Raw genomic sequence first — 23,970 nt, 5'->3', positions numbered from 1 at the left:
TAGGCTTCCAACAGAGGTATCTTCTAAGCCAATGACGCTTAAACACCTAAAACATCACATTAAAATTCCCACACGAGCCTATAGAACCTCCTGACTTCACTGTACTCCAAAAGACCAAGCTTTTCAAAAGGGCATACAAACTTGAAAAATCACATATTGCCAGAAGTGAGCAGAGGCCTTGGGTGGGGAGGAAAGTGAGTGGAAATCAATTTTACTTGCCTCTGCTTTACAATAGATTTTACAAAGTAAAGGGTAGAAAATCAATCTTGTCAAATCAGTGAGAATTTATACACTTGAAGGAGTCTAAAAGTCTTGGAGGGTGTATTGGGCAGTAGGACGTTCTCCTCCATCACATCATGGAGGACACAGCATGAAGGTTGGATCCTTTTCTGTACTGAGAGGTCTGTGCTAAGGATTTTACCTGTTCCTCATCAAGATGAGCCCACAGCGGAACCCAAACCTGAGCATGATTTCCTCAGTCCCAGCTCAAACACTCTGAAGGCGGGGATTGGAGCAACACAGGATTGGAACAAGACACAGAACAAGCCTCCAGATTATATGTAACAGAAGGCCCTCTTATCCTGCCTCAGATGTTGACTGCCTCTGACATTTTGGGGCTGCTGGGCCATCTGACAAGACAGACCTCCTGCGGCTATAGATGAAGTCCATGCTTCAGAAAAATCAATACAACATTGATGCTTGTTAGCCATTAGCAGGTATGGTAGGCAGAATTCTAAGATGGTCCCCAAGATTCTGGGCCTCTGGTATCCACATTCTTTCTGCCGTTTATTCAATTAAACACCATGTAGGTGATCATTTGAAGGGATTTTGCAGATGTAATTAAGGTCTCAAATCAGATAATCCAGGCAGGTCTGCCCTAATCAGGTGAGCCCTTTAGAAACAGTTTCCTCCAGCAGCTGCAGCATAGACAATCAGGGCGATGCACGCCACCTGGACTGCAAAAAAGCCAGAATCCATGCTGTAAACGTCCTATGGAGGGGCCCACAGGGCAAGGAACAGTCGGGTGGTCTCTAGACATTGAGGGCAGTCCTCAGCTGACAGCTAGCAGGAAAACAAGGACCCGAGTCCTGCAGCCGTCAGGAACTGAATTCTGCCAACAAGCAGTTACCTTGAAGGAAGACCCCCTAGACTCCAGAAGAGAACTGCAACCTTAGCCAACACCTCAATTTTAGCTCTGAGCAGAGAATCCAGTCACATTGTGCCTGGACTTCTGACCTACAGAGACTATGAGATAATAACTTTGTATTGCTTTAAGCCACTAAGCTTGTGAACATGTGTTATGTAGCAATAGAAGACTAATGTAGCAAGAAAGAAAAGAAAAAAACAACATACACAACTAGCAAATCAGCAGCCAGATGATTTTGTTCAAAGCCCAGGCAGCTTCCCCTCCACCCTGTCACATTACAGATAAAAGATTTTGTCACTGACGGAGTCAGTACAAAATACTCTCAGTTCAGAAAAAAAAAAAAAATTCTCATTTGCCACACTGGGCTTGGTCCCCTGGGAAAGCGTTGTTTTGTACTCACCAGCATCACTGGCAGGGCAAGACGGGACTCACCTGCCCCAAGAGGCAGCAGGTTTGGGGCCTCCCAGGCTGGTTCATGGGTTGGGGAAAGGGCTGGGTAACATCCAACCTAAAGCTGGCACAGCCGCCTGACATCATGCGGAGACCTTTGACCTACAGACTTGGCTCCACCTCCACTGCCAAGAACCTGGGAAATTAGGCAGGGGTTTTTAGGACCCTGGGACCAGAGCTTTGGAGGTTGTATACAATAGAAGGCAGAGCCTATAATGGTTAAGAGCTCGGGCTTCTGCAGTAAACTCTGGCTTCACCACCTACTGTGTGACTTGCAAATTCCTTAACCCCTCTGGATCCCCATCTGTAAAATGGGGATGACAGAGTTGTTAAGGTTTGAGGTAAGGCTTCTAAATCACTGATGCCTGGGGCCTGGTCATTAGCAAGCCCTCTGAAACGGGAGCTGTTGTTTAGCTGCTTTTGAAGCTGACTGGGTCTTATACTCAAGCCCTAATGCTGGCCTCTCATCATGTAATAAATGCCCAACCCCCCTGCCCCAGGATAGACAGCTGAGTACATCGTGGTTCTTGTTTCTCAGCCCCAAATGTCTGCTTAATGACTAACCACTCCAGCCTGGTACACGGAGTATCAGACCATGCCAATCAGCCCCAATATAAACCCAGAATAAATCAATTGTCCTTTCCTGGCCTCTTCTGCTTTCTTCCTTCATTATAACAGGAATCGTGCTAGTGATGTGTACAAACTGGTCTGACTGGATAAAACCAGGGAATGTAGTAAACCGACAATATGAGACTGGGCTGACAATAAATATGTGCTACGTGTGCGCCCTAAAATGAAGTATTTTTTAAAGATAGTTGCATGAGGCTAAAAATTTATATCCCTCCTTCATGGAGGTGGGAGTCTATTAAATGTCACTGAACCAGCTTTAATGATAGAATTTATGAAGTTGTGCCAGATTGTGATAATAAAACATTCAAAGGTATATGCCACTTATAAATAGAACCACAGCTAGACTCATAAAGATAGACTTTCTATTTTAATAGAATCTTCTTTCTGAGCATTGCTAAATGAGGCAATTTCAAATTTTCCTAAATTGTAATGAGGAAGGTGGTGGTGGTGCTTTTCCCATTTGCAGAGATGACCATCTATTATCTGGATTTGCAAATTGGTTAATTATCTGGAAGATTTAAGAAGAAAAATGCTGTTCTAGTAATTCTGCACCGTCCGGGGTTAAACTCAGAGGATTTGGCCAAGGGAAGATTAACATACGAGTCTGTCCAATACATTTCCTAAGAGAAACCAGGCTATCTTTTAAATTAGTGTTTTCAAAAAGAAAATTGTAGCAAAATGCTTATAGCTCCTTACTACTTAGCAAATGATTCCCCCGACTAGAGTGTAACACCCAGAAAGTCAATATCTTTGCCTATCTTCTTCACTGTGGCCAGCTTGGTGCCTAGAATAGCATCTGTCACAGACACCGGCACTCACTCATAGTATTTCCTGAGTAAACGAATTAATGAAATGACATGAATTAGCAAGTGGCAGGATGCTATATCTAAATTCTGAGTAGTTGTAGATGTAAACATGATCAGATCAAGAAAAACAAGAAGCAGGGAGGTGAGGTTCTGTCAAGTCACATTTGAATTTTGGGGTACATTGGAAAAGAAGGAAACCGGTGTCAATGGAATTTATCAGTACCAAGTTTGCATTCCTGAATGGAAATTTCCAGAGTCTATGTGATAAACCATCTTACAACGGGGTTATTTATGAAGCAGAACCCTTTTGCTTTAGTGTCTACGTGACAGCAGCGCCATCTGCTGGGTAACTAGTTGGACCTTTTAGAACAAGATTCTAGTCTTTCATGTGGCAAATTGAATTTAGAATCACAGAAAATCATGTCCGAAATATCTTTAGAGATCATCTAGGCCGTATGTCATCTTACAGGTAAAGATGTGGCCTAAATAGGTACAATATTTTCTTTCTATTGATGGAATGGAACCCCAAATTAATCTTTCAGAGAGAAGACTTGAAACTACAGCCATCATTACTAAATTATATCATAAGTCTCATGTAAATCAGAAACTGAAAGGCAGTGAAAATCCATTTGTCGAGCATCTGAAGAATGCTGGCCAAAAGAAATTTCTCCAAAAGAAACTTCTGCAACAGTGGATCCATAGAACTTTATGCAATGATCTGTATCTGTATTGTCCAATACAATCATAGCCACTAGCTCTGTGTGGTTATTAAACACCTGAAACATGGCTAATGACACTGAGGAACTGGAGCTTTAATTTTATCTCATCTTAATTAATTTACATTTTAAAACATAGCCACCTACGGCTAATGTAGGGTTTCTCAACCTCGGCACTATTTACATTTTGGACTGGATCATTCTTTGTGGTGGGGCCGTCCCATGCATTGTAGGATGTTTAGCAAGAGCCCTGGTCTCTAGCCACTGGATGCCAGTAGTAACCCCACCCATTGTGACAACCAAAAAAGTCTTTAGATATTGCCAAATGTCCTCTAGGGGGCAAAATCTCAACCCCTGGTTGAGAGCAACTGGGCTAGTAGCTACTGTATTGGACAGCACAGTTCTAGAATATGCCTAATATGTATAAAATATTTGGGTTCAGAAAAAGAACTGGGCCTTATACTATACTAGAGCAGTAGTGGTTTTATTATAACAGGGAAGGTTAAAAAAAGTCAGCAATCATGCATAGTGCCAGGTGGGTACTAGACTAATCGGGGAATCACTGCATAAATTATATAAATGTCTAACCACTATGCTGTACACCTGAAACTAATATAAAGTAATACTGAATGTCAACTGTAACTGAAAAAAAGTCAGCTGTAGATAAAGAAACTTCTTTCTTCTTTACCTGCCTTCCCATGTAACACAAATGGAGCCAGAATAGTGGTATTAGAAAATTCTGCCGCACTCCAAAGTTCCCAGGATAGTATCAGAAAACATATACTCAAATCTGGTTTTCCTGTCCTCGCTTGGTAACTGGACAAATTGACCCCCCTGATCTCAGTGTGTCCCCTGGAGAAGGGCAGGGATAGTACCCACCTGGTGGGGTTGCTGTGAAGGCGAAATTAGATGACGCACAAAGTGTTCCTAGTTCGGTGTTTGGCATGTAGTACATATTCAAAACAACAGTTATTCTTTTAGCTACCCTTTTCCAGGCCAGAGGGAAAAATGTCTTCATGCCTTCCAACCAATAATACAAAAGTACCCAGTGTGTTTCCACTGAAAACAAACATCCTATTGAGAAAACTAGCCAAGCTTTGTAACCTGATTTTATTTTAAAATTCCGATGGCCAGAACACTCGATAAGGTTTGTCTGTTGTTTTGTGACTCCATTCTTTTGACATATTTAAATGTGTAGGAGAAACTGTTTCACCTCCTCCGGGAGGAAGAGTCCAGTGATTTTACGATGTAGCTGGATCCCAACGTACTTCCGGATTCTAAGGCGGCATAACTGCATCAAAGAAGGGGGCCCTGGAGGAAAAAAATCAGACAGCCACACATTGCTTTCAGTGATCTAAGACAACTTTTCCATTCTTTCTTTTAAAGCATACAAGATACAACATTGTGATAAGGAAATAATTATGGTACTGTTTAAGATCATTTTCTGTGTTTTATAGGAGGCATTTTTAGGCCATGTTTTCTCTTTTCTGGACTAACTGAAATGAGTTTGTAAGGTTTTTATTTAGAACAGACTGAAAAAAAATTCAAAGCTTAGTCTCACTAATGGAGGCTTAAGGGAGCTAAGTTTGGAATTATGAAGCTACACAAAATTCCCAATAATGAAAATAAAATTCATGTTTAACGGCTTTCTTTATCTTTTATATTAAAAACAATAAGCTCATATTTCTAGAAGGAAACATTTTTATAAGTTGAGCAATTTTAAGATATTTGAATACAATGAGTTATCAGTGAATCTTAAGTATATGTTATCTTAAATCATAATTGTTTTTATATTCTGCATTCAGAGCTAGTCCAATGCTTCAATTCATTGGTGAAAAGTAAACTAGCACAAACCTTGTATAAGGAACCAGCCAAGAGTTTACATTTTAGGACAGTGGTTCTCAACGGGAGTGGGGGGAGGGAGAAAGGAGGGCTATTTTGCTCATCAGGGACACTTGGCAATGTCTAGAGGCATTTTGCGTTGTCACAACTTGGGGAAGGTGCTGCTGGCGTCTAGTAGGTAGAGGCCAGGGATGCTGCTAAACATCCTACTGTGCATGGGACGGTCCCCAATGGCCCAAAATGAAAACAATGCTGACGCTGATCAACCCTGCTATAGGGTAAAAGGATGGAAAATGACTCCCACCACCACCTGCACCACATTGTAGTGGGGATTCTCTTTTGGTTATTAAAACCACTTCTTTAGAAAAGCAAAGCTATATAGCTCCAAGAACTCCACAGGGCAGTGGTCCTCAATCCAGACTGTACTTTAGAATCACCTACTGGAGGAAGGTGGCTTTAAACTACATGATGTTGGGCCCCGCCCCAGAGATGTTGCTTCAATTATTGTTGAGTGAGGACCATGCATATGGATTTGTTCAAGGCATGTGCCCCGGGTGATCGGATTGTGCCGCCAGGGTCGAGAATACAATCAAAAGGACACAGTGGCTTCTAATTTTGTACAATGTCACCAAAAGCTACAGGATAAAGTGGATTGCATATTTCTCAGATGATGGAGAACAAGTAGAGGGGGAAACAACACATACACAATCAGAGAAATCAATGCAATATTTTCAATCAGCCCCTCATAGCACCTTCAGAAGGTCCCTGTTGGAATTTAGGATAACTTGCAGATTATATTCAGTGTACTCAAAACATATATTAACACATTGCAAAAGGTGTGCTGTGGGGAAACAACTTAATCTCATCTCGCTAAGGAACGCCGAAGGATATGACTAATCATCTGTGCTAGATACACCATCAGGGACAAGTGTAGGAGGTACTGATAAAGAATTACGAAGAACAAAACATCAGAGCAAGCCCGATGGAGAATCCGGAAAAGCAGAACATCCGAGCAAACTCGGTGGAGCTACCGATGCAAACTGAGTATCTGCTGTTTACCACAAGTATGATGATGTACAACTGTCACCTTAATCCCATATAAATTGACCTGAAAACCCACTACAGCTTTGTAGCCATTTGCCACACTCAATAATAAAATCAGCTCATTCTATGTTTCTGAATTGACATGTTGCTTTGGGTCTTCACTTCTTTTTTTTCCCCAGCAACACTCAAGATGCTTTACGGCCAAAGTGCATTCAGGAGTGGCTCCTGTGGAGCTGAGATGAAAGAGAGTCATTTTCAGTTTTCAGTGTTTGCCACAAGTACACACTGCTTTAGATGCTTCTCAAGGTGGTTGGGTCACATTCTTGAACTCCTTTCCAGGGACACTCAGAGACAGAAATGACTGTGTTAAATCCACAGGTCTGGCTTTCTGTCCCCATTTCCCATGGGTTTTCTGCCTGCTGAGAGGTGACTTTACCAGAAGCCCAAAAATGACTCATGGAGGCAAAAGAAGTGGCGATTCTCTCCAATAGCAAATGGCAGTTTATAAACCAGTGGGATCATTGGCCACACTGTCACCGAGATGTAAATAAAGGAATTAAAGACAATTAAAGGCGTCTAGCAATAACTTTGGGAAATAAAGTAGAAGGGAAGACTCAGTGGAGGCAATCTGAGCATCGTGTGTGCGCGCGCGCGCGAGTGTGTGTGACTATTACTTTAGGGGCTCCGAGGCACTTATGCCTTAGTGGAGCTCTTTCCCAATTAAAAAAATATATATATGCTATTTTGAAACTGTGTTGGTGTAAAGATGAATATAATCCACATTGAGTTTTATTCGTTTTTCCTTCCAATTTTAAAAGGAATTAAAACATTTCTGTGGGCCCCAAGTATTGTGCTGTCTGTGCCTGCTGGAGAAATCGGCCCTGTATATAGAGACAGAGTTTTTTGAAAACAAGAAATCTTCAAACTGCAGGTCCAGTTGCCTGGTATTTATCCCACCGCTTAATATAAAGGGCTTCTATTGGACTGTTTCTTGCACCTACGGTCAGTGTTCCCTAGCCCAGCTGGCATGGCTTGGGGAGTACAGGCCTTGTTTGGCGGCCCCAAGGCTGGGATTTGGCTGCAAGTACCCTGGAGTGGGGGGAGGAAGAGGAGAAAGGATTCCATGGCTACTTCACAATGGTGCCCAGAGCCAGCCCCAGTGCTTGGCATGTGGGGAGAAAAGAAGCCGATCACGACATGAGAATCCTTCTGCTAGGAAGCCTGCTGCAAAGTCCCACAAGCCCTAAAACTTCAAGTCCACACTGTGGTAAACAAAGCCGGTCCTGAGCTGGCTGCTCTCTTCCTCTAGGGACAACTGAGAATTCAGTCTGAGGGCTCTTTGTTCCCCACCCCAGCCCGCCTCCGGCCTCACGGCCCAGGGAACTGCTCCTACCCCCTCGCAACTGCTCAACCACAGGGTCAGAAGTGTCAGCTCTTATTTATGGAGGAATGTGGCCTCATTGCTGATTAACTTTCATAGCAAACGTTTCCAGATTGCTGTGAATCATTCAAGTCATACCTTATCGTGCTCAGTTAGGTACATTCTTACCCCCAGAAACCAAATGCCCAGTAGTTCGGCCCATCTGTAGTCCAGTAAAACATCGTGAGGACATTATACAGCCCCAGAGAGACTTCTGCTACATCATTCTAAATAAAGCATGCTTTAGCCAACGTTAATATGAAAATTTTAAAACAATATTTTCATTCTTTAAAAACTGGCCTATCTCATCTATGAATATTAGATTACCCAAGATAGCCTGTCTCCCCCATGCCAAACAGCAGGATGGTTCTTTACTCCATCACCAGTACTGTCCCTTGTTGAATACTAAATTACATCACCCACCCACAGTGGGTGATGGCAGACAACGATCCTTTCTATAGGACCAGAAGTCAGAACCCAGTCAGTACCTGCCTCCTGCTAGAACCCGCAGGAGTTTCTATGGGTTAGGGTTTAGGTTCGGGCAAAGGAGAAGCACCTTCTCTCTGCAAGAAGAGCTGTAACAGAGGGCTCTTTGGAGACAGCAGCTCTAAGGGACGTTTGCCTTCGGCATTCTTGGCCTGAGTGTCTGCTCCAAACTCCATGAGCATGCGGGCCAGCAGCACACAGGATGTTCTGGCCACTGCGTGAAGAGGGGAGTCCAGACCTCGGCCTTGGTTCACGCTTGCTCCTAAACAGTCACAAGAACAACAGAGAGTCACCTGGGGAGCAAAGTCCGAGCCTCCGCCTTCTCAAAGCACTGTGCCTCAAAATGTCCTAACAAAGAGCATCCACAGTGAGGACAAGAATTCTCCTGAGAAAATGGAAGATGACTTGATTCCATTTAAAACATGGGGCACATGCCATTTGACAATGTCACTGAATGTACAGCATGAGCTGTGAAGCGTATGAGGTTTAAAACCTCACCTGTGAGTGCAATACATAGGTATGATACAAAGAAGAAAAATCCTGGTGGCGTGACAGCTGCCCATTTTTAACAGGGCCCTAATATTAGCCAGTACAGACCTGAAGTGAGGCTAGATGGTGAAATCCCAAGGTCACAGGGAAAGTCGCAAAGTCCTCCTCTTTGGCAGCAAAGTGGATTTCTAGAACTATGCCAGCCAATTCTATGCCTACACTTTCAACAAATCCCTACCCCAGGCTGGATGCTGGCTCCCACTCTGACATATGGGGACATGTGGCTTTTCCTCAGTTGCTGTCCCTCTAGTAAAATGGGCATCTATGTCCATTCAATAAATGTTAACTGCATTGTTCTCGGCTTTGTGAGGGATGTCGCACATGGACAAGACAAAAAGAAAGAGCAAGAGAGAGGAGAAAGGAGTGAGGAAGAAAGAGGGAGAAGGGAGAAAGAAAGGGAGGGAAGGAGGGAGGGAAAGAAGGTGGAAGTGAGGGAGGGAGCCAGGCAGGGAGAGAGAGAAGGAGAGGGGAGAGAGGAGAGAAAGAGAGAGAGAGAGAGAGAGAGAGAGAGAGAGAGAGAGAGAGAGAGAGAGAGAGAGAGAGAGAGAGAGAGAGAATGAGAATGAATATGAATCTCCTAATTCATGGCAATGGCTACTAGATGAGTAGAAGGCAGTAAGAACTATAAGAACATTCAGGGGAGGAAAGATTACTGGAGTTTTAAAGAATAAACAAGACTCAAATAATTAAAGAGGTGATGACATGGTGTTCCAAGTTTTGAAGAGGGGACTGGACAACAGCAGGGAGGTGAAAAAGAATGATGCTACACAAGCTTTTTCAAAGATAATAGAATATTTACAATGGGCTAAAAATGAGGCAAGTGCAATTTCCAAAACAAAGAGAACTAGTGAAGAAGGCCCAAAATAGGAAGACTCAGCCTTAATCCGGCAACTTTGGGAGTTACCCAGGGCCTAACAATATGATAGGAGGGAGGGAGGCAGAGGAAAGGGAGGAGAAAGTAACCATCACCAAGGACCACCCTGGGAGGAGATATTACCATCATCCTCTTCATTATCCTCGTTACAAGTGAGAGAGCTAAAGTGAAACAGTTTAAAACAAGTCCCCATGCGAACACAGTCAATGTGAATCCCCACCTTGTCCGACTCCACTGCCCACAGGAACTCTGAGACATAGGAAGAGCTTTAAAATACATTTAATTTACTTTTCATTTTCTTTGTTTCATTTCGCTTTTTGTTTTACCTGACTCCAGCAGCTTCTTGACACAATCTGTCTGCTCCTTTTCACAAGCCAGGTACAGGGGTGTGCCCAGGTGGTGGATGTCATGGTCAAGGTCGCCCCCATGAACTGCAAGAGACTCGATGCATTCCATGTGGCCTGCAGCCCAAAGCAGGAGAAAACAGTTACAGCACAAGTTCTCTCTCTCCGCTAGGAAAACAACACCTTCCCCATTTTTGTGTATGTTTTTAAATCTGCCAGCAACTTATCCAGGGGACCAAAAGCTGTTTCTTTTGCTTTGAATAGGGAATGATTTTAAGCACTGCCATGAGTCCCCAGGTTGACCATGGATGTGATCTGCTGCTCCAGGTGGAACAGCAGTTGAGTTTACTGGCCACGGTAAGCAACCATCCGCCTTTTCCCATTGTTTGGGCTGCGGAATCGGTCCGAGTATACAAACGGAAGTGAGAGTTGGGGAGAGGTATGAAAGAACAGGGACTGAAGATGGACCTGGAGAAGAAAGGGCACAGCACAGGTCATGGGACAGGGGAGCTCACTTACAACCTCACTGAGGACAGGCCCGGGGAGAGACAGGCCACAGTGGGCACAGGCAAAGCTTAGAAGAAGCTGCCAAATGCAACATGAGCGGGGCCCAGTCTGGCAAACTAGGTTCTGTGAAACTAAATCAGCCCCTCTTCCTTGGTCTAGAATGTCATACTCTAAACATTGCCCCTTTGCATTTCTCTTGTTTTGGTTCATGTATCCAGTGAATATGATGAGTTAGTATGTCTCTTAGTGGATACATGTCAATGCTTTGGGAGATCATTATAATAATAGTTGGTCCAGTCAAATAGGGCTGCTGTAAGGATCGGGGGGAGCCATTCTGTGAAAGCCACTGGGGAAACAGAAAGCCTTCTGGCAAGGTATGGGGATGGTGATGGTGGAGGAGGGGAAGGGAGGCGGTGGCATTGGAGAAAAGCAAAACTTGCGTTTTTATTTTTTGTCTCAGAGTTAAGAATATCAGAACAAGTGTGGCTTTAAAAAAGTCTACACTAGATGAATAAGTTATAGGGATGTAATGTACAGCATGGTGAGTATAGTTAACAATACTGTATTGTCTACTTGAAATTTGCTGAGAGAGATCTTAAGTGTTCTCACCGCACACACACAAAAAGGTAACTATGTGAGGTGATGGATGTGTTAATTACCTTCATTGTGGTAATCATTTCACAAAGTATATTAAATCACATTGTACACCTTAAAGTTATACAATTTTATTTGTCAATCCTACCTCAGAAAAGCTGGGGAGGAAAAAAGGATTCTCCCAAACCGGATGTAACAACTTACATTCCCCAAACTTGAAAGTTTGTTTCACTTAGCAAACTTAAGTAGCCTTGAGACAATATTCTTTAAGGCCTTTAAATAGAAGGATATTATTTGTTTTATTGAATAATTTGATTTCTATAGAGTCATGGGTTTAACGATATATTCAACAAATATTGATGAATAGTCTACTGTATGCCAGACTTTGTTCCAGAAATACAGCAGTGAACATTCCAAATGCTTTAAAAAGGTAGCTCTCAAACAAACTGTGCATCAAAATCATCTGTAAGGCTTGTTAAGCAAAACACAGATGGCTGGATCGCCCCCCTACCCCTGACCCCAGAGTTCCTGATTCAGTGGGTCTGCCGTGAGGCCCAAGAATCTGCATTTTTGTGTGCTAGGTCTCACTGATGCTTCCGGTCCCTGGAACCCATTGTGAGAACTACTGCTCTAAAATAGACCTCCTCTTCCTTCTTTCTCTCAACAGTAAGATCCCTTGAAGGAGTGGTTGGAAAACTTAACTTCACAGTAGCTTTACCTCTCTTAGCAGCTTCGTGGATAGGGGATGCCAGATCACTCACAGGGCAGAGGCTGGCTCCATGCTGCAGAAGCAAGTTCACACAGTCCTGGCTGCCGCTGACACAAGCGTTAAACAAGGGAGTGTGCCAGTCCATGGTGATGCTATCCACCTGGAAAGAAAAGCTGCACAATGAAGACAGCCTCTGGGGTGTTCTGGGCTCAAATCTACACTCTACCACCCCCAAGCTGTTATTTAACTTCCGTGAGCCTTACATTCCACAGCTATAAAATGGGGACAAAAATACCAAACTCCACGAAGTTGATGTGAAAAACTGAATGAGGCATGGAATATAAGGCACCAAGAATGTTACCGGATGTTCTATCTGCTCCATGCCCTCCCCAGGAACATGAACTTTGAAACAGGTTAGGATATTTCCATACCTTACAAACGAATCTTTATTTTAAACATTTCATCCTAGACCCATCCCACACCAATCCAGTTTCTTCAGAACAGTCAGAGTAACTTTTTTAAATTGTTAATGTATCATTTAAAAAAAATTTAAACATGATTTTTATACAAATATAGAGTGAACACATGCCAAAGACTTTTTTTTTAATTCATTCATTAACCACTAAGATGGTAAGGCTGGTTCAAAGGAGAATTTATATAGTCAGTCAATGGAATGCTGAAATAAATTTGCTACTAAACACAAAATTGGTTACTACCTTATAGGGCCATAAAACTATAATCTTTGGGGCTATCTTTCCTAATGTTGGAAATCAGACAGAAGCTTACATGTTTGCATTGAACTTCACAGGGTTTGGGCTATAATTGAATAGGAAAGAGCAAAGCCAAATGCAGATGCATTTTTCTATATTGTTAAGAAATTCTTTGGTAAACCTGTTAAACAAGAATATAGTCCTGGCAAGGCCAGGACTAGTGAGGCACAAAAGATGCCCAGGGGGTGCAAAATTTAAAGAGACACTCCCTCCGAGGGTTGTGAGAGTGCTGCACGCCCCTGAGAGTGAGCAGCTCTTTCAAGTGTGCACCCTGGGCACCTCTCGTCTTTCCTTAGCCCTAGCCCTGTTTCCAAGTGTTGGGTATGTTTTCTTAACCAAAATAGAAACCTGATGATGTTTGTATTCTTACCCCTCTCACCCACTCTACTATCCCGCTATAAGGAATGATTTGAAGTCACAAAAATATTCTCACTTTCACTTCCAGGCCTTTGCATTTGGTGTTCGTCGTGGGTAGGCAGTCCATATTCTCCACCCCCACACACCTTTAGCTGACTAACTCCAACAGGTCCTTGAGGTTTCAGCTTAGGCATCACTTCCTATACGAAGCCTAGTTTGACTCCCTCCCTCCCCATCAGAAATAAATAGGTGAGGAACATTTCTATGTGCTCCCAACAACCTTTTCTATTAATACTTATTACATTGTGGTCGTTTGCAAAAATGGCCAGAGTTTCTGCACAGCATGCAATGCAGCTTTGCAATTCTTCATAAGATGAAGACTATTTTTCCAATACTTGAAGCTGGGGTTGCCCATGTGACTTGCTTTGGCCAATGGATGGGACAGTAACAAATGTGTTCCAAGCAGAGAGCTTGCCCTCTTTTGTGGCTCTTGGAATCCCTGCTACCACGTACATAAGTCCAGGCAGCCTGCAAAAGGATAAGAGACCACATAGAGATTTTCTGGCTCCCCAGACATCTCGGCCATACGAGTCAAGGTCATCATGAAGCAGCCTGCTCCAACCAACCTATCAGCTACCCTCAAGTACATAAGTAAGCCCAGCTGAGGTCAGCTGAACCAACCCAGACCAGAAATGCTGTCCAGCCAATGCAACGAATTGGGAGATAAATAAGTGGTTGCCGTCTTAAGCCATTAAGTTAGGGTGGTTTGCTACCCAGTAAAAACTAATGGATAAAAACAGTGTATTGTAACTGCCTGCTGTGGCTGAGACGCTATGCATTCAACAAACCTATTTCCTCTCTCTTAGGCATATAACCATACTGCGTTACCCAACTTCTCTAGCAGTTGGGTGTGGCGAGAGATCTGACAAATGAGATGTGGGCAAAGTGATAATATGTTACTACCTAGACTGGTCCTTAAGTTTTCTGTGCACAATCCTCCACATCTTTTCCCCTTCCAGCCACCCGGAATGGAGGCTACCTCTAGAGCACACGTGGAAATCACTTACTGAAAATTGTGGAGCAGGATGGGAGAAGCCTGTATTCCTGAATCACCCGTGGAAAAGAGTCACCCAACTGGCAACGCCCACACTGGAATGTCATTGAGCAAGAAATACACTTTCATTGTATTAGGCTACTGAGACTTCAGGGCTTATATACTGAAGCAGCTAGTGTTGCACCTGTTTATCTGGCTGTCTCCTCATTCAATTTGTAAGTTCCTGAAAGTCTTTATCCAGAATTAGGCATATAATAAATGCTCAGTAAATACTGGTTGAGAGAATATGAGAACCTCATATGTAATTTTCTGATCAGATTTTCCCATCACTTTTGAGCATGAGGAGGCTTAGTGAATGGAAGATATACTGGTACCTACTTTCAAATTCAATGATTCTGTGTCTCCCTTCTAGGATCTCTGATGGCAATCCCGATTTTCATTCTCCAAATAATCATATACCTTTTTCTCTTTCAATCCTTGCAATACCACAGTAAGTTACACAACTTTTTTTGGTATTTCCCCTATTTTTCACATGTAGACTCTAAAGCTCAAAGAATAAGGAACCCGTCTGAGTTTCCAATGTTAGTAAATGGTAGAAATGGTCTGGAACCATTATTTAAGTGTCGAGCCAAATGTTCTCTGTTTTCTACAATATTTCACTACCTTCAAGCCGTAGGAATGAAGACAGAAATCTAACAACTAATTATTAGTAGTGACTATTAAAGAAAATGATACAGACTCGAACCATTACTTTCTAGCTAAAAATTCGGTATTTCATCTATTGCTAAAGCAAATAAGCTGGAAGGACAAAATGCTTTTGAAAAATACCCCTCTTCATATTTCAAATAAGGCTAATCAAAAATGCTGCAAATTATTCTGAAGGGATAGAAATAGTCATTTTTCATTCATGGTTATTAAGATGTTATGTGAGCTGTACTTACCTGAGCTCCATGCTTCAATAAAATGTTGGCACAAGAGGTATGACCTCCAAGACAGGCTTCATGGAGTGGGGACACATGATCTGCTGTGATGAGGTTCACAGGCCACCCCTGGGAGAGGGAACATGGGCAGAGTAACGGGTGCAAAACATCAATTCCATAGGGTTGGTTTTCAGCCACAAATGCAGTACTATGACAATTCTTTTAAAAGTTAATCTGGCCTAAAATCTGACAGTACACTAAGGTATTGATAATGATGTAGAAAAACATGAACAAAAAAAAGGATGTTTCATTCTGCTGGTGGGAGTATAATATTATATAACCACTTAGGAAAACAGTTTGACAGTATGTACCGTATTAGAATTCATGCTACACATACCTGTTACCGAGCAATTTGACTCAAGACTAACTTGCATTTTGCTCTCACCCTCTTGTCCTCTCACTTGTCGGCTTATTGTTTTGATGAGGTCCATGACAAGGAACTATTCTTGCATGTATTCCTGCATGGTTCGGCTGAGCCTGTTATGTTCCAGCCTTCAGCCATGAGGAGAAAATTACTCATGTAGCCACTGGTCAAAGAATGATGGGAACAGCTTGGAGCCAACCCCAGCCTAGATTAGCTGACACAGAGACTCATTAGCGAGAAATGTTTATTGCACGGTATCACTGGGTTTGGAGTGGTTGGTACACAGGAAGAGCTTACTAATGCAGGTATTGGAATACTTATTCTATGAAGGCAGAAATTGAGGTTCTAGGAAGAGAACTTGCTGAAATAATGTGATAGAGCTTAAATAAACACATGGTTCCGGCAGATGTTCAGTAACCATATAAATACTAAATGTAAATCAGGATCCGTCCAATTTAGTAAGTGACATATAAAAGCTGCAATGGTCATTTTTGTCCTATCAAAATAAGGTAAATGTTTCATTTTATCTGAGAAGCAGCTTAACTTCTTTTAGCTAGAGTTTTGTGCTACTATCTATATTTCTATTTGTAATAGGCTGTTGCTATCAAAAACAGCTTAAGATAGTGGCTTGGGGTAGTCTGAAATTTTTCTCTAGAAATTGTTTTCTTATAGGAGGATTAATTAATCTAGAAAGGTCGATGAAATTGGAATTTCTTTTTAAAAGCATATTTATTTTCACTAACCACTGCCTGAAATTTATCATGTCCTTCAATTATGCATTGAATTATGAAGGTAGACAGCAAACCAAGTCCTGTAGCAGTATACAGGACTATCATGGAGAGGAATTACAGATATTTTTATTGCAATTGTTACAGATACTTAAAATATCCAAAATATATGTTCATCCATCCTACTTAGCAATTATGGTTAGTCATTAGAATCACCACAAAATCATATTTAGTTCATTACTAAAGAAGTTCATATATTACTCTGTCACACACTTGTCATTTAATATTTTGATAGGTTTCCTCTGTGTTTTGTTTTATGCATTTAAAACATTAGTCTAACAACGGGTTCATAGACGTTGCCAGAATGCCAAAGGGGGAGGGACGTCATCAAAACGGCGGCGTGAGGTGAGCCTCTGTAAAGCTCCCCTGGAATTTACAACTAATCGAACAACAATAACTCCACAAAGGACTCCCTGCACAGCAGACAGGCAAGACGAAGAGGCCCACTACTGAATTCACCGAAAGGCGGGCGAATCGCCCGAGCGGGGGAGGAGGGAAGGGAGAAGTGCGGAGACGGAGCCGCGGGCGCAGGACGCAGACCTGGCTCAGTGCTCCGAGCTCGCTGCATCCCGGAGCTACCGCAGCTGCGGGACAGGGAAGCACTCGGACTGCGAGGGCTCCGCTTATGGCCCACAGGGCTGAAGGGACAGCATGTAACACGGCTCAGAGACCTCAAAGAAGGGATTGAGGGAAGAAGGCTGAAAACGGTGGTTTAAGCCCTCACTGCCCAGCAGAGAACGGAAGCCTTAGGCACCGAGACTGGCCGCCCCCTCCTACCCTCCCAGAGCTCGCCCCGCCCCCACCTGCCCGGTGCTGGGAGCGGAACAGTAACAGTGTCAGATCAAAGGAACAGATTATTTGCTGTTCTGAGAACTGTGGACCACAGACACAGATTCGCAGCCCAACTAGTTCTGGCAAAGGGGAGGGAGCTGTGGAAGCGGGACAGGCTGTGGTGGTGGTCGCCGCCACTGCTCTTGGCCACTCTGGGCCACCTCTCACAACTCACCCAGTCCCTGTCCCCACCTATCTGGGCGGATCCCTGGAACTTCAAAAGCTCTCCGCATACCCACACGGACACTGCGCCCTGCGACCCAGGAGAACTATTAGCAAAGGAGAAGCCCGTCTCCCAGGGAATCCCCCCATTGTGTGACAAGCTGGAATAGGGCAGAGAAAACAGCACTACCGTGTCAGAGAGAAAGAAAAGGCTACAGTCGGAGAGAAAATAAAACATTCTACCAACAAGTACTGGAAAACAAAAGAAAGACCTCTTCCTATCAACCTGTTGCAGAGGCCACTCCTGTAGATGTCTAGGAAGAGAAATAATAAATCAGCAATTGCCGTGAATAACCAAGGCAACAAGACAGCTCAGAAAGAAAGTGAAAAATCTCCAGAAAAGGAACTTAAAGATATGGAAATATGTGACTTAAACGACAGAGAATTCAAGATTGCAGTTCTGAAAAAAACTCAACGAGATGCAAGAAAACAGAAAGGCAGTTTAATGAACTCAGAAACACAATCAAAGAACAACATGAGCATTTTACGAAAGAGATTAAAATTTTAAAAAATAACCAAATAGAATTTCTGGAGATTAAGAACTCAATAGAAGAAATTAACAATGAAATAACCAGCTTAGGTAGTAGAGTTGACCAGATGGAGGAAACAATCAGTGACATCGAAGATAGAAACCTGGCAATTACACAGATGGAAGAAGAAAGAGACTTGAGACTTAAAAGAAATGAAAGAACTCTACAAGAACTTTCTGACTCCATCAGAAAGAGCAATATAAGAATAATGGGCATACCAGAAGGAAAAGAAAGAGAGAAGGGAACAGAGAATATATTCAAACAAATTGTTGATGAGAACTTCCCAAACTTGTGGACAGAACTTGATCCTCGAATCCAAGAAGCACATAGAACACCTAATTACCTCAATCCCAACAGGCCTTCTCCAAGGCACATTGTATTGAAGCTGTCTAAAATCAACGACAAAGAAAGAATCCTCAAGGCAGCCAGGGAAAAGAAGACGGTAACCTACAAAGGAAAGCCCATTAGATTATCATCAGATTTTTCAGCAGAAACTCTACAAGCCAGGAGGGAGTGGAACCAAATATTCCAACAATTGAAAGAGAGAAATTATGAGCCAAGAATATATCCAGCAAAGGAATCCTTTAGATATGAAGGAGGAATAAAGACCTTTCCAGACATACAGAAGCTGAGGGAATTTTCTAATACACGACCTGCACTACAAGAAATACTAAAGGAGGCTATTCGACCACCATCAACAGGGACAATTTGTGGCAACCAAAACATAAAAAGGGGGAGAGTAAAGGCCTGAACCGGAATATGGGAATGGAGAAAGTAACTGTGCTAAAGAAAATGGAATACTCTAAATATCAAACTTTCTTTTACTTAAACTTAAGGGTAACCACTCAAGAAAAATCCAGAACTGAAATATATACTGTAATAGAAGAAGAAACAGAGGGAAACATCATAGAATACCACCGTACAGAAATAATAGACAACAAAAAGGCAAAGAAACAATGGAGACACAGCCTTACCAGAAAACTAAAGATAGAATGACAGGAAATCCTCACATATCAATAATCACCTTAAATGTAAATGGACTGAACTCACCAATAAAAAGGCACAGAGTAGCAGATTGGATCAAAAAACTAAACCCAACCATATGCTGTCTCCAAGAGACACATCTCAGCTACAAGGACAAGCATAGTCTCAAAGTGAAAGGGTGGAAATTGACACTCCAAGCAAATGGTACCCAGAGAAAATCAGATGTAGCCATAATGATATCAGATGAAACAGACTTCAGGGTGAAAAAGATAACAAGAGACAAAGATGGACATTTCATAATGGTAAAGGGGACTATACAACAAGAAGACATAACAGTCATCAATATTTATGCCCCCAATCAGGGAGCACCAAAATATACCAAGCAACTACTAAGAGAACTAAAGGGAGAAATTGACCAAAACACAATTATATTAGGGGACCTAAATACATCACTGACAGCTATGGATAGATCATCCAAACAGAAAATAAATAACGAAATAGCAGCCCTAAATGACACATTAGATGAAACGGACATAATTGACATATATAGAGCACTTCATCCTAAAACATCAGACTATACATTCTTTTCTAGTGTACATGGAACATGCTCAAGGATAGACCATATATTGGGATATAAAATCAGCCTCAGCAAATTTAAGAAGATTGAAATCATACCAAGCATATTCTCTGATCACAAGGCTTTGAAATTGGATATCAACTGCAAAAAGAAAGCAGGAAAAAACACAAATACATGGAGATTAAACAACATACTTTTAAAGAACGACTGGGTCAAAGAAGAAATTAGAGAAGAGATCAAAAGATACATAGAAACAAATGACAATGAAAATACATCCTACCAAAATTTTTGGGATGCAGTGAAAGCAGTTTTAAGAGGGAAATTTATACCATTACAGGCCTATCTCAAGAAACAAGAAAAATCCCAAATAAATAACCTCATATTACACCTTAAAGAACTAGAAAAAGAAGAACAAGTGAAACCCAAGGTCAGCAGAAGAAAGGGAATAACAAAAATCAGAGCAAAACTAAATGAAATAGAGAACAAAAAGACAATAGAAAAAATTAATGTGACAAAGAGCTGGTTCTTTGAAAAGATTAACAAAATTGACAAACCGTTGGTTAGACTCACTAAGATAAAAAGAGAGAAGACACTAATTAACAAAATCAGAAATGAAAAAGGGGAAGTTATCACGGACACCACAGAAATACAAAGGATCATCCAAGAATACGATGAAGGACTATATGCCACCAAATTCAACAACCTAAGAGAAATGGACAAGTTCTTAGAAACATATAGCCTTCCAAGGCTGAACCATGAAGAACTGGAAAATCTAAACAGACCGATCACCAGTAATGACATTGAATCAGTCATCCAAAACCTTCCCAAAAGCAAAAGTCCGGGACCAGATGGCTTCACTAGTGAATTCTACCAAACCTTCAAAGAGGATCTAATACCAATCCTGCTCAAACTCTTCCAAAAAATTAAAGAAGAGACAGTACCCCCTAACTCATTTTATGAGGCCAACATTACCCTGATACCAAAACCTGGTAAGGACAACACAAAAAAAGAAATCTACAGACCAATATCTCTGATGAATGCAGATGCAAAAATGTTAAACAAAATTCTAGCAAATCGAATACAACAATGCATTAAAAAGATCATTCATCACGACCAAGTGGGGTTCATCCCCGGGGCACAAGGATGGTTCAACATCCGCAAATCCATCAATGTGATACATCACATAAACAAAATAAAGGACAAAAATCATATGATTATATCAATTGATGCAGAAAAAGCATTTGACAAGATACAACATCCACTTATGATAAAAACACTTAATAAAATAGGTATAGAAGGAAAATACCGTAACATAATAAAAGCCACATATGACAAGCCCTCAGCTAATCTCATAATTAATGGTGAAAAACTGAAGCCCTTTGCTCTATGTTCAGGAACACGACAGGGCTGTCCCCTATCACCTCTGCTTTTCAACATAGTGTTGGAAGTCCTTGCCAGAGCAATCAGGCAAGAAAAAGAAGTAAAAGGCATCCACATTGGGAATGAAGAAGTTAAATTATCACTTTGCAGATGACATGATGCTATATATAGAAAACCCTAAAGACTCCACCAAAAAGCTATTAGAAACAATCAACGAATACAGTAAAGTTGCTGGCTATAAAATCAACGTACAAAAGTCCATTGCATTCCTATATACTAACAATGAAATCTCAGAAAAAGAAATACAGAAAACAATTCCTTTTGCAATTGCAGCAAAAAGAATAAAATACCTAGGAATAAACTTAACCAAGGATATGAAGGACCTATATGCTGAAAACTGTAAGACATTTTTGAAAGAAATTGAAGAAGACACAAAGAAATGGAAAGACATTCCGTGCTCATGGATTGGAAGAATCAACATAGTTAAAATCGCCATATTACCCAAAGCAATATACAGATTTAATGCAATCCCCATCAAAATCCCAATGGCATATTTTAAAGAAATAGAACAAAAAATCATCAGATTTGTTTGGAACCACAAAAGACCCCGAATAGCCAAAGCAATCTTAAGAAAAAAGAACAATACTGGAGGTATCACACTCCCTGACTTTAGCTTGTACTACAGGGCTACAATAATCAAAACAGCATGGTATTGGCAGAAAAACAGACACATAGACCAACGGAATAGAATTGAGAACCCAGAACTAAAACCACATAAATATGGACAGATAATTTTTGACAAGGAAGCTAAAAACATACAATGGAGGAAAGACAGCCTCTTCAATAAATGGTGCTGGGAGAATTGGAAAGCCACGTGCAAAAGAATGAAACTGGACTGCTATCTGTCACCATGTACCAAAATTAATTCAAAATGGATCAAAGACTTAACATAAGACCTGACACAATAAACTGCATAGAAGAAAACATAGGTACTAAACTTATGGACCTTGGGTTCAAAGAGGATTTTATGAATTTGACTCCAAAGGCAATGGAAGTAAAAGCTAAAATAAACGAATGGGACTATATGAAACTTAAAAGCTTCCGCACAGCAAAAGAAACCATTGACAAAATAAAGAGGCAACCAACTGAATGGGAGAAGATTTTTGCAAACAGTGCCTCCGAGAAGGGGCTAATTTTCAAAATATACAAGGAACTCATGAAACTCAACAACAAAAAAACAAACAACCCAATTGAAAAATGGGCAGAGGACCTGAAGAGACGTTTCTCCAAAGACGACATACAAATGGCAAATAGACATATGAAAAAATGCTCCACATCACTAATCATCCGAGAAATGCAAATAAAAACCACAATGAGATATCACCTCACTCCAGTCAGAATGGCTATCATCAACAAGACAAATAGTAACAAGTGTTGGAGAGGCTGTGGAGAAAAAGGAACCCTCATACACTGTTGGTGGGAATGCAGATTGGTGCAGCCACTATGGAAGGCAGTGTGGAGGTTCCTCAAAAAATTACGAATAGAATTAGCATATGATCCAGCAATCCCTCTCCTGGGTATCTACCCAAAAAAATCTGAAAACATTTATACATAAAGACACGTGTACTCCAATGTTCATTGCAGCTTTGTTTACGGTGGCCAAGACATGGAAACAACCAAAATGTCCTTCGATAGATGAATGGATAAAGAAGTTGTGGTATATATACACAATGGAATACTATTCGGCGGTAAGAAAAGATGATATAGGAACATTTGTGACAACATGGATGGATCTTGAGAGTATAATGCTAAGCGAAATAAGTCAGACAGAAAAAGCAGAGAACCATACGATTTCACTGATATGTGGTATATAAACCCAAAACAACAAAAGAACAAGACAAACAAATGAGAAACAAAAACTCATAGACACAGACAATAGTTTAGTGGTTACCAGAGGGTAAGGGGGGTGGCGGGTGGGAGATGAGGGTAAGGGGGATCAAATATATGGTGATGGAAGGAGAACTGACTCTGGGTGGTGAACACACAATGGGATTTATAGATGATGTAATACAGAATTGTAAACCTGAAATCTATGTAATTTTACTAACAATTGTCACCCCAATAAATTTAAAAAAAAAGAATCCCAAAGGGGACTATGGTACAGAAAGGGCCAAGCGTTCCTAACTTAAAAGATCTGTTGTCTTTTCAGAGAACAGACCATCCTGAACAAAAACTTTTTTAGAATGTTGAAGGGTGATCTTAACTGCTTTCTTAGAAGTGCCTTTGCTTAAGATCCACCAAAATTTCAAAACCAGCAAAACTCAAATTAATGTGTACTTGAAATTACACCTGAGGGGCAGAGAAATTAATATCAAACTGGGCAGAGCCACTATCAACTAGAGATTCAATAGAACTGAAAATGTCTCAGAAATTATAAGATGACATATTTAAAAAGACATTTTCAAGCATGTTTTTTTTATATCAGGGGTTTTCAACCCCAGCACTACGGACATTTTGGGATGGGTAATTTTTGGATGTCCTATGCAATGCAGTATGTTTAGTAACATCCCTGGTCTCTCCGTATCTCTCTATCTACTAGATACCAGTATCAACCCCTCACCCCCATCCCAGTTGTGACAACCAAAAGTGTCTCCAGACATTGTCAAATGTCCCCAAAGGGGCAAAATCACTCCAGTTGAGAACCAACATTACATGATAATTTTTAGGAACATAGTTTATCGAATAAAATGAAGGCAACTCGAATGCACTCATTTGCCCATTATTCATTCAATAGATATTTAATACAGCACCTACTATGTGCATAGAATTGTGCTAAATTCTAGTATTAGGCCAGCATCCAAATATAAAATATGGTTGGATAGGACGAGATTCACCTCACTTTGCTGAAGATGAATTTATATCTTAATATCAAACTGTGATTTTTTTTTTCTAAATGTGGTGAGCAATAGGATGTGCTTAATATTTGTCTTATTTTGTTTTCAAAAAGCTACCTAC

General features: G+C 41.3%; 1 protein-coding gene across 2 annotated transcripts in view; it reads right to left on the bottom strand.

The window, feature by feature from the left end:
- Positions 1–4,576: 4,576 nt before the first annotated feature.
- The window catches only part of ASB9 (ankyrin repeat and SOCS box containing 9), a 32,043-nt gene continuing 12,649 nt past the window's right edge, over positions 4,577–23,970 (bottom strand). For both annotated transcript variants that reach the window (XM_033118787.1, XM_033118788.1), the window contains exons 4-8: positions 15,241–15,348; positions 12,128–12,278; positions 10,291–10,425; positions 8,612–8,803; positions 4,577–5,060 (exon numbers count right to left, since the gene is read on the bottom strand). In XM_033118787.1, the coding sequence (XP_032974678.1) occupies positions 4,936–5,060; positions 8,612–8,803; positions 10,291–10,425; positions 12,128–12,278; positions 15,241–15,348 (711 nt within the window). In that variant the 3' untranslated portion in view covers positions 4,577–4,935. The remainder of the gene's footprint in view (positions 5,061–8,611; positions 8,804–10,290; positions 10,426–12,127; positions 12,279–15,240; positions 15,349–23,970) is intronic.

Source organism: Rhinolophus ferrumequinum, chromosome X (assembly GCF_004115265.2).
Source record: "Rhinolophus ferrumequinum isolate MPI-CBG mRhiFer1 chromosome X, mRhiFer1_v1.p, whole genome shotgun sequence".
Taxonomy (NCBI): Eukaryota; Metazoa; Chordata; class Mammalia; order Chiroptera; family Rhinolophidae; genus Rhinolophus; species Rhinolophus ferrumequinum.
The sequence above is the reverse complement of the archived record's forward strand: the minus strand, read 5'-3'. Positions and strand labels throughout refer to the sequence as shown.